We start from the raw sequence: 13,294 nt of genomic DNA on the forward strand, positions 1-13,294 counted from the left end.
GTAACTGGAGTATAAACAACGGCTGCGCCACTAGAAGAGCCAGGCATGAAGGGAGCAGAATGTGTAACCCGCTAACCTCTCCTGGGGTGGGTGGGATGGGATGGGATGCACCTATTTTAGCTTTGATATCTCATGTGGAGACCAGGGAAATGCTGTCTTGTGTAAAGGCAGACAGCACAAGATAGCTCAATGTAGGTTAGCAATACAGTGCTGACTAATGTAAAGCTCTGATCAGTGTTATATAATATAAAACATACTACAAGTAAAGCTCTGACTTGCTCTACAGTACATAAAACTTTTGCTATATTAACATAATAACTACCAATATTCACCACTCTTAACAAGTTAAAAGTATCCTACAGGTATAAGCACTTACCCCTCAAAACCATCAGTAAACTTCCAAACCACACTGCACAATGTGTAAAAGGGAAGTTTCAAGGTAAATGTGCTCTCTGTTGAACTGCTCTATGCCTTGTGATCCGCTATCACTCCAGCTTCCAAGGACAGCTGTCCTGTTTGTTCTAGTTTAGAAAGGAAGCATGGCATGTGATTGAACGTAACTTTGCTGAATGCAAAAAGAGCAGGTGCTGTTTACTGAAATTATGTTCAATGACAGTAGATTTTGCTACTTTTCTCATTGTTGTGCGACCTCATAGTTAGTATATATTATTCCATCTCCCCCACATGGAGGTGAAGGGGGGGGGGGATTTCCCCTGTAAAAAAAAAAAAAAATTGTCGAGTTGTTCGAAGGTGGTGTCAAGGAACTGTTTTTGTTGTTTTTCCATTCAAAAATTACCTTCAATGAGTAAACATTAATCCATTTAGAAACAGTCTTGTGTTGTAAAGTAGGACTCCAATCTATTATCTGATCTAAAATGTGACATCTAACATGGAACAGGAATGTGTCTTTCTGCTCCTCTCATCAAGACGGATCAACAAACTCTCACAAAAAAAATAGATTCCTAGTGCAGGAAGCCAAACGACTAAATACAGAGATTATAATCTAGAAGTCTAAAGCAGATCAAGAACCGGGGATCAAGATCTTCAGACCATCTCTACTGTTCACCAATCAAAAATATTGTCAAGCTAGAAGGTATCTTATGTTTTTCTTTTCCTGTCTAGTCCATCATTTGATGTTTTTAACAAAAGCAGATGCTTTAAAAAAAATCTGAGCTTAGTGCACGCTGAATTAATAATCAGGTTATACCCTGATTATTTTAATTCAACTTAACTAATTTTGCTTTTCCTATAGTTTCCAAAGGCATACACACACAAAATACGTACAGCTCTTGAACTTCTCCAAGACTGATTTTACAGTTAAATTTTAATATACCCTTCCTTAAAATCTGACCTTAGTTTATGAGGGATCTACGATTAAGCTATACCCAATGGGCAGCATTCACAAACACAACGCTCAAGTTGTACCAATGATGCACATCAGAAGATTCATACTACATCATAATGCAATCAATAAACAATTCACAAAATGTAAGTACATAAAAACATGTAGTCTACAGCACTCCAGACCAAACACAATATGCAGACATAACCATCAATAAATAAAGCAAATACAGACAGAAATGTGTTATGATTAAGACCAGTGAAGCAGTATTGTGAAAGGAATGACCTAGATGAAATACAGCATACTGCACTCTCCAGGTAAGAACAGGTTAAGCATTTTTGAACAGATGAACAAACACTGCCAATTAAGGGCTTACATCTTCCAAAAAAAATAAAACAGATCAAAGGTGAGGTGGAAATTTAAAGGAACAGTTACTATACAAGTGGGCCTTCTACAGTTCTAAATCTGGTACTCTAAAGCCTTAAGTACTGAATCAAGAGGTTATCTGGATGAATTTTTTTCTGCAAACTTAATTTTTATTTACGATGTGCTTTCTTGACTAATACTTTACATCACTATAAGGCTTGTGCACTGACGCCTGTATTATGCGTTGCATGTAAATACAGACTCACTGCATTCATATTTTATTACATGCAGTAAGAATATCAGTGGGGAATGGACTGCCTACAAATGGTGTTGCCATGTGTAAACTTGAGTAGGATTTATTGAATAGGCTAATAGGCACAGAAGGTGTGTACCTTTCATGTATCACTACCAACATCCCTGAGCAGGGTAATTAACACTGGCGGCTGCTGTACCAGTTTGGCACTCGGTAACTGCACCAACTAAAGAACAGTAATGTTTACAGGATGAACCTCATGGCATAGTCTGGTAATAATGGTACTGCTCTGCCTGTGTAACTGCTGTAGAATACGCAACATTATGTTATGCCCTTTTCCTGCTGAAGTGTCACATATGGTATTCATGTACAAAATAACCAGGTGAGTGGTCAACTCTGAATACTGACCTCTCTGCCTAAGTCCATGCCTCTATGCTTGCAGACAAAAGATTTGCATGCTATGCAAGACCATCACCTACAGCAACACCGACAGCTGCAGATACACACCTACAAGTCTGGGTGCACAACTGAGAGGCCACAACATGTTCAAATGTAGCTGGGACATCACTGTCCATATCAGTATGGCCAGCTGCAGATACTGAGATACTCTAATATGGGCAATGTCTACCTGTCATACCCCAAACCTGATCTGTCTTTGTGCGGGTTATTACAGCTGATATAGCTGAAGACACAAGTGGTGAGACAATGCCATAAAACATCCAAAGCCACATTCTACAGGCAAAGCCTCCACATCTTCCTGGAAGCCCACCAAACCTTGATGGACAACTGGCACAGCCCTAACAGAATCTTTAAGAGACAGCAGTCATCAGCCATGCTGACAGTGGCACCGCAAGGAAAATAATACAATAAACACTACTGTATATCTGTGGAAGTTAGGGGTGGCAAAAGTAACCTGCGGCTGCAAAGCTGGGATTTCCACAACAGAGTCAGCATGTTTTATGCATAGCTACCATAACAATGTTATATCAAATTATTTTTATACATAAAAAATAAACACCACAAAAATAAATACACACACTAACCTGCTCTGCATGACTCATCAACATCCACACCTTCAGGAATACCAGAGACAAAGACCTTTCGGACAAACTTCAAGCAGCAAAGTCTAAAGAGAGTTGCATCCCTGGTAACTCTGCCCTGTTGGTCTCCTGATGAAGCCATATGATCTGGGCCTTATGTTTAGCTATTCTCTCCTGTAACTAACCCTCTTGCAACACTTGAGAGTGATGTACCCATGATCACTAATAGCATTCGCAGTGGTTGCCACATCAACTTACTTGTTCTCTGGCTACCTGCAGCTTCTGACTGTTTCCCCTGTCCAGCAGCTCAGTGACATCTACCTGCAGAGCATTCTGTAATACTTACAATTCCTACACACGAAGCTTACCACTTAAATCCAAACACTGCAGATATACAACAGACAGGTATATATTCCCAACCACAGCCGGCACTACTGTACTGTCGTAAAACACTTGTCTAACAATGTCTAGAATAAAGCATCATAAGCATGCACTACTTACTAAATTGCTACAAAAATAAAATAGGAAACACATTTTATATATATATATATATATATATATATATATATATATATATATATATATATATATATATATATATAGTACGCCGCGGTGGTACGACGGTAGCGTTGTTACCTCACAGCAAGAGGTTCTCCCGTTCAATTCTCGGCTTGGCATGGGAGTGCCTTCTGTGTGAAGTCTGCATGTCCTCCCCGCGGTTGGGTAGCGTTCGAAAGACATGCGTGCGTAAATGGGCGTGCCTTCGTTGAAGGTTGGGTGTCGAGCTGGCACCTCGGCATTTCGTAAAAGAATCTACTGCCAATCATTAGCGGACCGGAGTTCCGCTGTGGCGACCCCTTACCGGGAAAAAGCCGAAAGACAAACAACATATAGATATATATATATATATATATATATATATATATATATATATATATTACTGTAAGAACAAAACTACCCCAATGCCTTGATTCACCAGCTTTCTGCAGTATACTATACTGCATATACCCTGTTTATGACCATCCATGACAATTTCTACTCCGCTACCACTCTGACCCTACTAGCTTAAAGATTATAAGGAAGTCCCTCATTATAGTGCCCTTAAAGAAATAAAATTGAGATGTGTCATTCTGTTTCTCCCACTTCGTATTGCAGTTCCTGTTTGTATTATACTAACTTACCTTTAATTTTTCTCAACTGGCTAAAATTTATAAATATTAAATAATTGTCATACAAGTTGCATATATTCTTAACTGGTTTTCTTGGGTTTAGCTTTAAGTACTGAGTTTTTGGATGTTAGAATTTGTAGAGGACCTGACTTGGTTTTTATTACTAACTTATTTAGAAAAGAATGTTACAAATGTTCTTTGCTACATAGGACTAGCATGCACCCTAGACACATTTTTCGTAATGTTATCAAGGGACAAAGCATGCATATCTCTAGATTAAATGTTAGTGGACTAGCTCAAGATCACATTTCTCCTCTTCTATACAGGGAGCCACAGTTAAATCTGCCATTAGGAGGGATGAAGGCATGAATACAGTGTTTTACAGTAGCAAGACAAAAGCTATTATAGATGTGATTAGAAAACATTAGCCTGTTTTGTTGACTGATGATAATGTTAGGAAGGGTGTGGGCATTAAGCCTTGATTTTTTTATAAGAACAGACCTTCTCTTAAGAATAGCCTCTGCTACCCTTTTAAGAATAGTCAACTTTCTTTTTTGAATGGAAGTGACCCTAGTACATTCCCTTGTGGTAATTGTATTTATTGTTTGATAGCACACATTGTTTTAAACATCCTGATATGGGTATTGTACATTCTTTTAGAGTAAGGGCAGACTGTCAGACAGACTTGGTTTATCTTGCCTACTGTGTTTGTTGTGTACGATTTTATATTGGTAAGACCAATAGGTCTTGAGGTTTAGGATTAGAGAACATTTACATCATATCTGTAAAGGTACTTCCTGTAATGCCCTTGCCAAGCATGTAGCTAGTGCCGGTGATGGTCGTCGTTTTAAATTTTTGTAGTGGATAGATTGTTTGAAATGGAAAGGCGTTGAATAGCACAAAGCCCCGTGAGTTACAGTGGATTATTTTATTACAGGCCAGTAGAGGGTCTGGTTTAAATGAGTATCTTCCTTTATAACCTGTGCTGAGGTCAAGGAGGTTTGTTAGTTTTTTTAATGTTAGCCTTTATTTAATTTGTTTTTATGTCACTGACATGCTTTGGAGGCGTGACGTATGTGAGCTGGTGATTGGATCTTTAGTGATCTGGTGATATATATTTGTATGAATGAAATATGTTGTAGCCTCCTGATTGGCCAAGTCTTTGATATGCTTTAGAGGTGTGATGAACTCGAATTACTGACTGGATTTGAAGTAACCTGGTGATGTAATTGTATGAATGAATGAGGTTGTAGCATCCTGACCGGCCTAGCTATTAAGCCTAGTATACTTAAATGTTCTTCTTTTTATTATGTCTTATTGGTCTGAAGAAACATCCATAAAAACACGAAAGCGCTTACCTTTTACTTTTGTATTAAAGTGAGTTTTTACATATTTCTGTTGCTTCTTTTTTACCGCTCGGCCGTGTATCTGGCGACTGTTGTTTTGTTTCTCATATATACAGCACCAAAAAGTTGTGCTTTCCATCTTCTATTCCCTCCCACACAAAGCCTGAATTATATGCACACAATGTATCCAATATGTTCCTACCATTTTACTAGATATTCCACTGAAAAAGTAATTTAAACTACTTATCCTTAAGCATCTTACATAAGAGAACTATAACGTTAAAACAATGAAATAAGAAATTCAGTATATTACAAACATGTAGCATTATTTGACGCAAATGCAGTGTGGGTAAAGACAACTACACCATAATAAAAATAAAAATATGTCAAATACATGAGATCATTTATAACTCACAGTTGCAAAAGAGAACTTCAAAAGTAAAGACAATTACATATAGAGAAACCAAAGTGTGACCTAAGGCTCTTATTGAAAAGTCTAAAAAAATACATTGTTATAGCGCCAAAGTTCTCAAGATGAGGTTTTCTGGCTCGTTTTTTCCTCACAAACCTTGCAATCTGGCACAGACTGAAGTAGCAGTAGTAGTAGCAGCAGTATTAATAGTAGCAGCAGCAGTAGTAGTAGTACAAGAAAAACACAAAAATAACCAAAAGCATGCAGTAGATCTTCAGTGGTTCACTATTATAAAGAAGCATTAAGTGACCAGAAAAACAGATAACAATTCCAAGCTATTCACTGTCTAGATTTTGCCAATATTTCAAAACAGGTGCCAAAGAATACCAAATGACTGCTGGAGCAAACTAATTTTCAAAGAACAATAGTGGCAGCAAAATTAAAATGTAACCAGTCCATCATAAACTGGGTCAGTTGCAACAATATAGCAGAACAATGCAATCAAACTGGCAACTGCAAAATTTAAATGTCAACCATATACATAAACTTTAAAGACACAGTCAGCTGTTTACAATGTAACAAACAATTTGAGCAATGCTACAGCATACTGCTGTAACAACCAACACTTCAAGAAAAACAATCAAGTTAACATCTTACAAAACATTGTCTAACATTAAAATACAGAGATGAAAATACAGTAATATCACTGAGGTCGTCTTGGGCAGCCAAATGCTATCATTCTGGACTAAAATCAGTACTGTACCAGCTGAGCAACAGTGTTGTGTAAGAACCTACCATAACCTTAGAAGTCCTTCTCTTCTATATGCTGCTGTATTCATGACATCTGGGAGTTTGCTCCTGTGAACCCTCGAACCTCCGGATGTTATACAAAAGTTAAATGCTACTTCTAGTGTGCACGCGACATCCTGCACCTCTTCTCTGATGTCGGTTGTAAATGGACGTTGGGTATAAAGCAGACGTCAGCACGCATCCACTTGAGAAATGAATGCCGTCAGAGTCGGCAACTTGGGAGTGGGTACGCCAGGAGTCAGGAATCAGGCAAGTGTGAGAGGGAAGGCTTGGTGGGAAACTATACAGCAGCATATAGAAGAGAAAGACATCTAAGGTTATGGTAAGTTCTTATACAACAATACTAGGTCCTTCTATTCATATGCTGCTGTATTCATGACATCAGGGATAGTACAAAAGCTCCTGTCCTATGGAAGGGGAGATGGACCAGAAGCACTTTCCACAAACCCATGGAGGATGGCTCTGGCAAATCCTACCCTGGCTCTAGAGACCATGTCCAGCTTGTGGTGTCTAGTGAAATTGTGAACAAAGGAACATGTAGCTGCTTCGAGGATAGCAGCCATGTCCAATCTTATAAGTAATGCCTCAGAGGAGGACACTGCCCTAGTAGAATGCACCCTATCTGGGGCTAAGAGAGACTTACCATAACTAGTGTAACAGAATGAAATAGTTTTAGATATCCAGGAGGATATGGTTGGCTTGGGAACAGGTTGCCCCAGGGCTCTTGGGTGGTAAGTGATGGATTTGCGTAGGGATTTGGTTTTGGCCAAGTAATACCCAAGCTGTCTGTGAATGTCTAGGGAATGAAGTATCTTCTCTGCCTTGTTCTGTAAAGAGGGGAAAAAGGTTGGCATATTTATAGTTTGATTTAAAGACAGCTCATTGACCACTTTGGGCATGAAAGAGGGGTTAGTGCGCAAGCATACCCTGTCCTTGTGGAAGACAGTGAAGGGGGGATCTGCCATAAGGGCCTGGAGCTCCAAGACTCTTCTGGCTGATGTGATGGCCATCAGTATAGTCTTCCAAGTAAATATTGTAGGAAGAAATATCTGGGGAATTGTTCGGCTAGGCTTGTACAGACCCTAGGGCTGATAGGTTCATAGGTTGATACTAGGCTAAGTGCAGTGTTGGAGGTAGCAGTCATTGGCTGGTTCAATGGGTGGGAGCATCAATTTCGCCTGGACAAAGTTAAGATCCCAAGGGGGGATGGGCTTTCTTAGGGGGTCTGAGATGAAGTGTTCCTCTCAGAAAGAGTTTGACTTCTAACTTGGAAGCTAGAGGAGGTACGAAGGGCAGACATGCAGAGATAGCAGACAAATGTATTTTAATGGAGGAATAAGATAATCCAGACTTCATAAGGTCACATAGATAAGAGAAGACCACTGGAAGCTCTGCTCCCAGTGGTTACAGGTTACTTTTTTAGCCACCACAATGAAAATCTCTTCCATTTTGACAGGTAGGATTTTCTAGTAGTCTTTTTTCTGGTCTCCTGCAGAACCTGAATCACGTCCTCTGAGTATAGGTGTCTGAAGGGAATCAGTGCCCTATCACCCACAGTGGGAGGTTCAGTGTGAACAGTTGGGGGTGTAGGAGTGTTCACTTGTCCTGTGTAAGTAGGTCCATTTGCTGGGGTAACTTGTGGTGACTGCCTTTGGCTAGGTGAAATAGAAGAGGGAACCAGTGCTGCCTTGGCCAATAGGGAGTCACCAGCAAGATTTGAGGCTGTTCCTTCTGAATTTTCAGCAGGACCCTTTGCATGAGAGGGAAGGGGGGCAATGTATAGGCGTACATTCCCTTCTATGAAATTGATAGAGCATCCACCTTCCAAGCCTCTGGGTGAGGTACCCTGGAACAGAACGTTGGGAGCTGTCTGTTCATGGGAGAGGCGAAGAGATCCACATCTGGGATACCCAATCGATGGACCTGATCCAGATTCATGTCCTTATTCACCATCCATTCATGAGACAGGTTCACGGTACTGCTCAATGAATCTGCCGTCACATTTTCTGCAGAACGATTTCCCAAGCCTGCAGTGCTAGTCTGCACAGGAGACAACCCCCCCCCGCTTGTTGATGTACACAGCACAGTGGTATTGTCTGTGTACCACCTCAGAGTGCCTGGTCGAAAGTGATCCTTGAAAATTTACAAGGCCAATATCAGGGCTGTCATTTCCTTGATACTGATGTGCTCCTCCTGCTGAGTGTGGGTCCATGTGTTCCTTGCTCTCCAGTTTCCTAGGGTTGCACCCCAGCCTGTGTCAGAGGCATCCATAAAGAGATCTTGGTTGGGAGGTATGGCCTGTAGGGGCAGGCAGGATTTTTCTCTCTCCGGAAGATACACTATTTGAGTTCATTGGTTAAGCACAGCAGCATGGGAATCATGAATTCCAGAGGGTGCAAGTGTTGTTTCCGGATTTAACTTAGATACCACTGGAAATTCCTCATGTGGAGCCTTCCCATGGGGACCATGGGGATAGCTGAGGTCATAAACCCTAGGATTTTGTGGAATTCTCTGGCTGAGATGGCTTTGAGAGGGAGAACTCCCTCAAAATAAGATGTCAGCATCACAATCTTGTCTGGTGGTAGGCAAGCCATCATTTTCCTTGTCAGAATTTGCCACCCTACGAACACCTGATCTTGGGAGGGTATCAGGAAGGATTTTTTGAGGTTTATGGTAAATCCTAGACCTGATAGGAGGCAGGCGGTGAAGCGCAGGTGTTGTAGGGCTGTGGAACTTGAAGGAGCCTGGATTAGGATGCCGTCTAAATAAGGAAAAAGCTGTACTCCCTTTGTTCTGGCAAATGCCACGACTGGGGACAAACATTTTGTAAATACCCTTGGTGCTGTAAAAAGACCAAAGGGTAAAGCACATAACTGAAATTGCACAGAATCCACTGACAACTGGAAGTACCTCCTGAAAAGTGGGTGAATGTGGATGTGTAAGTAGGCGTCCTTTACATCCAAGGACACTAGGAAAAGCCTGAGGAAGGATCAGGAGTAGAAGAGTAGGAGGAGAAAGAATCTTGAAGGAGGGGACTCTGAGGAAAGTGTTGAGGTAGGATAGGTACAGGATAGGCCTTCCAGGGGCCTTCCTTTCTGTGGACCAAGAAGAGTCTTGAATAAAATCCTCTTCCTCTTGACAAGATGAGTAATTCCTGAATGGTTCCTTGACCAAGAAGTTCTTGCAGGATTGGCGGGAAGTGAAGTACTTGGTCTCGGGATGGGTGAGGGATGCCTTTGGGAATGGGTCTGGCCTCCCAGGTCATGAAGTATCCCCGTTTTATGACAGAGAGAACCCAGGAGTCCTGGGTAACCTGCTTCCAAGCAGGATGGGACAGGAGCACAGATAGAGAGGTGTCTGGATGAGGAGCCTTGTAAGTCACAGACTACTAGGTTTTCCCTGAAAGGGCTGTTTGGAGGGAGGAGTGGCGGAGGCAGGCCTGAGTGGGGCCTGTTTCCTGTGTTCCCTTTCTGGGTTTTGTTTGAGGTCTCTTACCTGAAGCTCTCACAAATTAAGTTTTTGCTGGGTAATTCCTCTGAAAACGAGGTACTGGAGAGACAAAGATGTGTCTCATTTCCTGCAGTTCACTCCCTTTGGTTTGGAGGGCTTTGAAGAGATCACCAGCTGCTGCGCCAAACAGTTAACTGTTATCAAGAGGCGCATCCAGGAGTTTGGATTTGATGTCATCAGGGAGAGGTTGCAATCTCCACCACAAGTACCTCCTGATGACAGAACCTGAGGCAGCAGCTCCGGCAGAAGCTTCTACACCATCGTAGCTGCAGTTAATAGAATGTTTTGTGACCTGGGTGCAAGAACTCAGGAGGGAAGAGATCTTGGCCTTAGCAGGGGAATCAGGTACTTCTCCCAATTGTTTAGTCATATCTGCCATGAGAGCTAGGGAATATTTAGCTATATGTGTCTGATAGTTGATGGCTCTTACTGCCAGGGTGGCAGAAGTGTAAATCTTCTCTCTCAGGCGTTCCATCATCCTGCTCTCTTTATCAGAGGGCAGAAGAGAAATGGAGGGGAGCAATTTGGAAGTTTTGTCCATGGTCACAGACATAACTGCAGGATCTGCAGAAGGGATCTTGTAGAGAAAGGTTGGTGTCTCAGGCACCTTACAGAATCTGTCTGGACGCTTGAGGGCTGTAAATCAGGCTTTTTAGAAGTAGCCATGAATACATACAGAAATGCAGGGTGTATGGGGGGGGGGGGGACTGCAATTGAAGTAATTCATAATATCTTTTTTGAGGCTCAGTGACTTGGCTGCTATCCCACTTAAAGAAATTTTGCATCTTAGTGATGGTCTCACCAAAGGTGAGATCCTCGCCTAGGGAATCTGTGTCACTGGACTCCTCTGGGGAGAAGACATTTGTGAGGAGTAGGTCAGGGATTCATCATCATCTTCTGATGAAGCCACTTCTGCTGAGGGGTCATCAGGGACTGCACCCTTGGGGGTAGAGGCCCGTAGGGGTCGGGCCCTGATGTACGCCAGGAAAGCATTGAGCAGGCCTTGGGTAAAGGCCTGCCAATCTGGGGACTGTTCGATGGTCGGAGAAGAAAGAGGCTGGGAAATATGCTTAGTTTTCTGTCTTCGCTTTCCATGAGTTTCTGGTGGAGAAGGTTGTGAAATATGGTGGAGGGTAGGAGGGCCTGATGTAGGCCTGCACTCCACGACGTCCAAGTCTATATCTTCGTGTACTACAATTTGAGAAACCCCACGCAGTCCCTCGGAAATAACGAGCCTAGGTTCCCCCCTCAGCGACCAACTCTGAAGGCCGAGTTTCCCTCCAGGTCGTGACCTCAGGCAAAGGAATAGTTTCCTCCAGCCCTTCCACTGAAGGAAGCTCCGAGGACTCCAGCTCGGACTCCAGGCCTTCACTGGCCTTTAGAGGTATGGCTGGAGTGGAGAGCGCAGCAGTCGGTTCACGCCTGCTCTTTCTGGCCTTCTTGACTGGGGGCTCTTCCGAGGGTTCCGACATCAGATCAATAAGTGTGGCTAGACATTTAAGTCTTTGGATCTCAAGGTACAAATTCAAAGCTGCTACACAGCTTCTAAGGGTTTTGGGGACAAAGGCCTGAAAAATACTACATGTGGTATGGTCGTGTTCTTGGCCTAGACAAAACAGGCAGAGCTCATGCGAATCCTTATGTGGAATTTGCCTTCCACACCTACACTTGCCCTTCCTACCGGACTTGAAACCCAAAGTAGTAGAAAATAAAGATTAGAAAACCCCTATGGAGTACTTATCTGAAGTCGGATGTAGAAAAACACTTTTTCTGATAAAGCAACAACCAGAGCTGGTAGTCACACATGCGGCAGAAAAGTTCTGAGGTGGATGCTTGTTGATATCTGCTTTATACCAGACGTCCATTTACAACTGATGTCAGAGAAGAGGCACAGGACGTCGCATGCAACCTAGTGGTAGCATTTAACTTTTGTACAACAGCTGGATGTTCGAGCGTTCACCAGAGCAAACTCCCTGATGTCATGAATACAACAGCATGTGAAAAGAAGGACATTGGTGATTGCTGCCAAGTTTCACAGTGATCTGCTCTACCAATCCAACACTGCCACAGCCAATGTACTACAGCAGTCAAAATCTTCTCCCAATCTCCAGCAGCACAGTGAACACGATGAGAACAAGATGCTGTTATAACACAATATTATTAAATTATCTTTTGTACTATTAATGCACTACGGATTAGGTTCAGCTAAGTCTGCATTGTTACACTCTAGTAATAACTTTACCCATCGGAAGCAGTTGCTATAGCAATCACAAAAAACACTGATTTGTAATTTGTAGATTGACAAGAGGAGTGATATGAATGCACAAATGTACAAAAAGAATTCCAGCTATTCAAAATGAAATTCAGCTTACATATCACTGTCATGCATGACTAAGTATTTCATATACTCAAAATGCATCCATACGAAACCCTAAACTTAATTTGAGGAATGTTTCACTAACACAGACTAAGCCCAGCTATGGGGGGAGGGGGAGATGCTTACCTGCCATGTACTAAGTCCTTGGAAGAAGAAGAAAAGTGCAAAGCCCCATACCACTGCAGTGAAAAGAATGCACATTAACGGGATAAACTTTACCCGTTCTCCACTTCGTAACTAAAACAGGAAGGAAAGCATAATAATTATTTAAAATACATATTTGTGAGCAGATGCATTAGACAGTAACTAACTGAAAATTACACAAGGCTACAACATACAATGGCAAACAGCAGCAGTAAAGTAAAAAAAAAGAATTAGTAGGAATATGGTTTGCTAAAACAGGAAGGCAATTTGACAACATAAAAGGTACAGTTGTGTAACATCTTACCATACCACTAGATGTCCTCTTCTCTGGTGCAGTATGCATAACTGAAGTGATCTCCTGCCAAGGATAGCCCAAAGTCTGGCAAGTATACCAAAACCTTTACTACTTACAGGCACCATAAGTCACATGTACTCCCTCCAAGCAAGGCATAGAGCATAAAGGTGACATACAGATGCACACACTCAAAACTGAAAAAAGTCCCAGGAGGAACAGAATGTCCTTAG

The 13,294-nt window shown here is 42.0% G+C and overlaps 1 protein-coding gene across 1 annotated transcript in view; it reads right to left on the reverse strand.

The window, feature by feature from the left end:
• Positions 1-13,294, reverse strand: part of SIDT2 (SID1 transmembrane family member 2) — a 1,446,738-nt gene that overhangs the window by 88,061 nt on the left and 1,345,383 nt on the right. Inside the window, exon 32 of the mRNA XM_044080965.1 lies at positions 12,752-12,862. Within this exon, the coding sequence (XP_043936900.1) occupies positions 12,752-12,862 (111 nt within the window). The remainder of the gene's footprint in view (positions 1-12,751; positions 12,863-13,294) is intronic.

This window comes from Protopterus annectens, chromosome 8.part0 (assembly GCF_019279795.1).
Source record: "Protopterus annectens isolate FY-2018-M chromosome 8.part0, PAN1.0, whole genome shotgun sequence".
Lineage (NCBI taxonomy): Eukaryota > Metazoa > Chordata > Ceratodontiformes > Protopteridae > Protopterus > Protopterus annectens.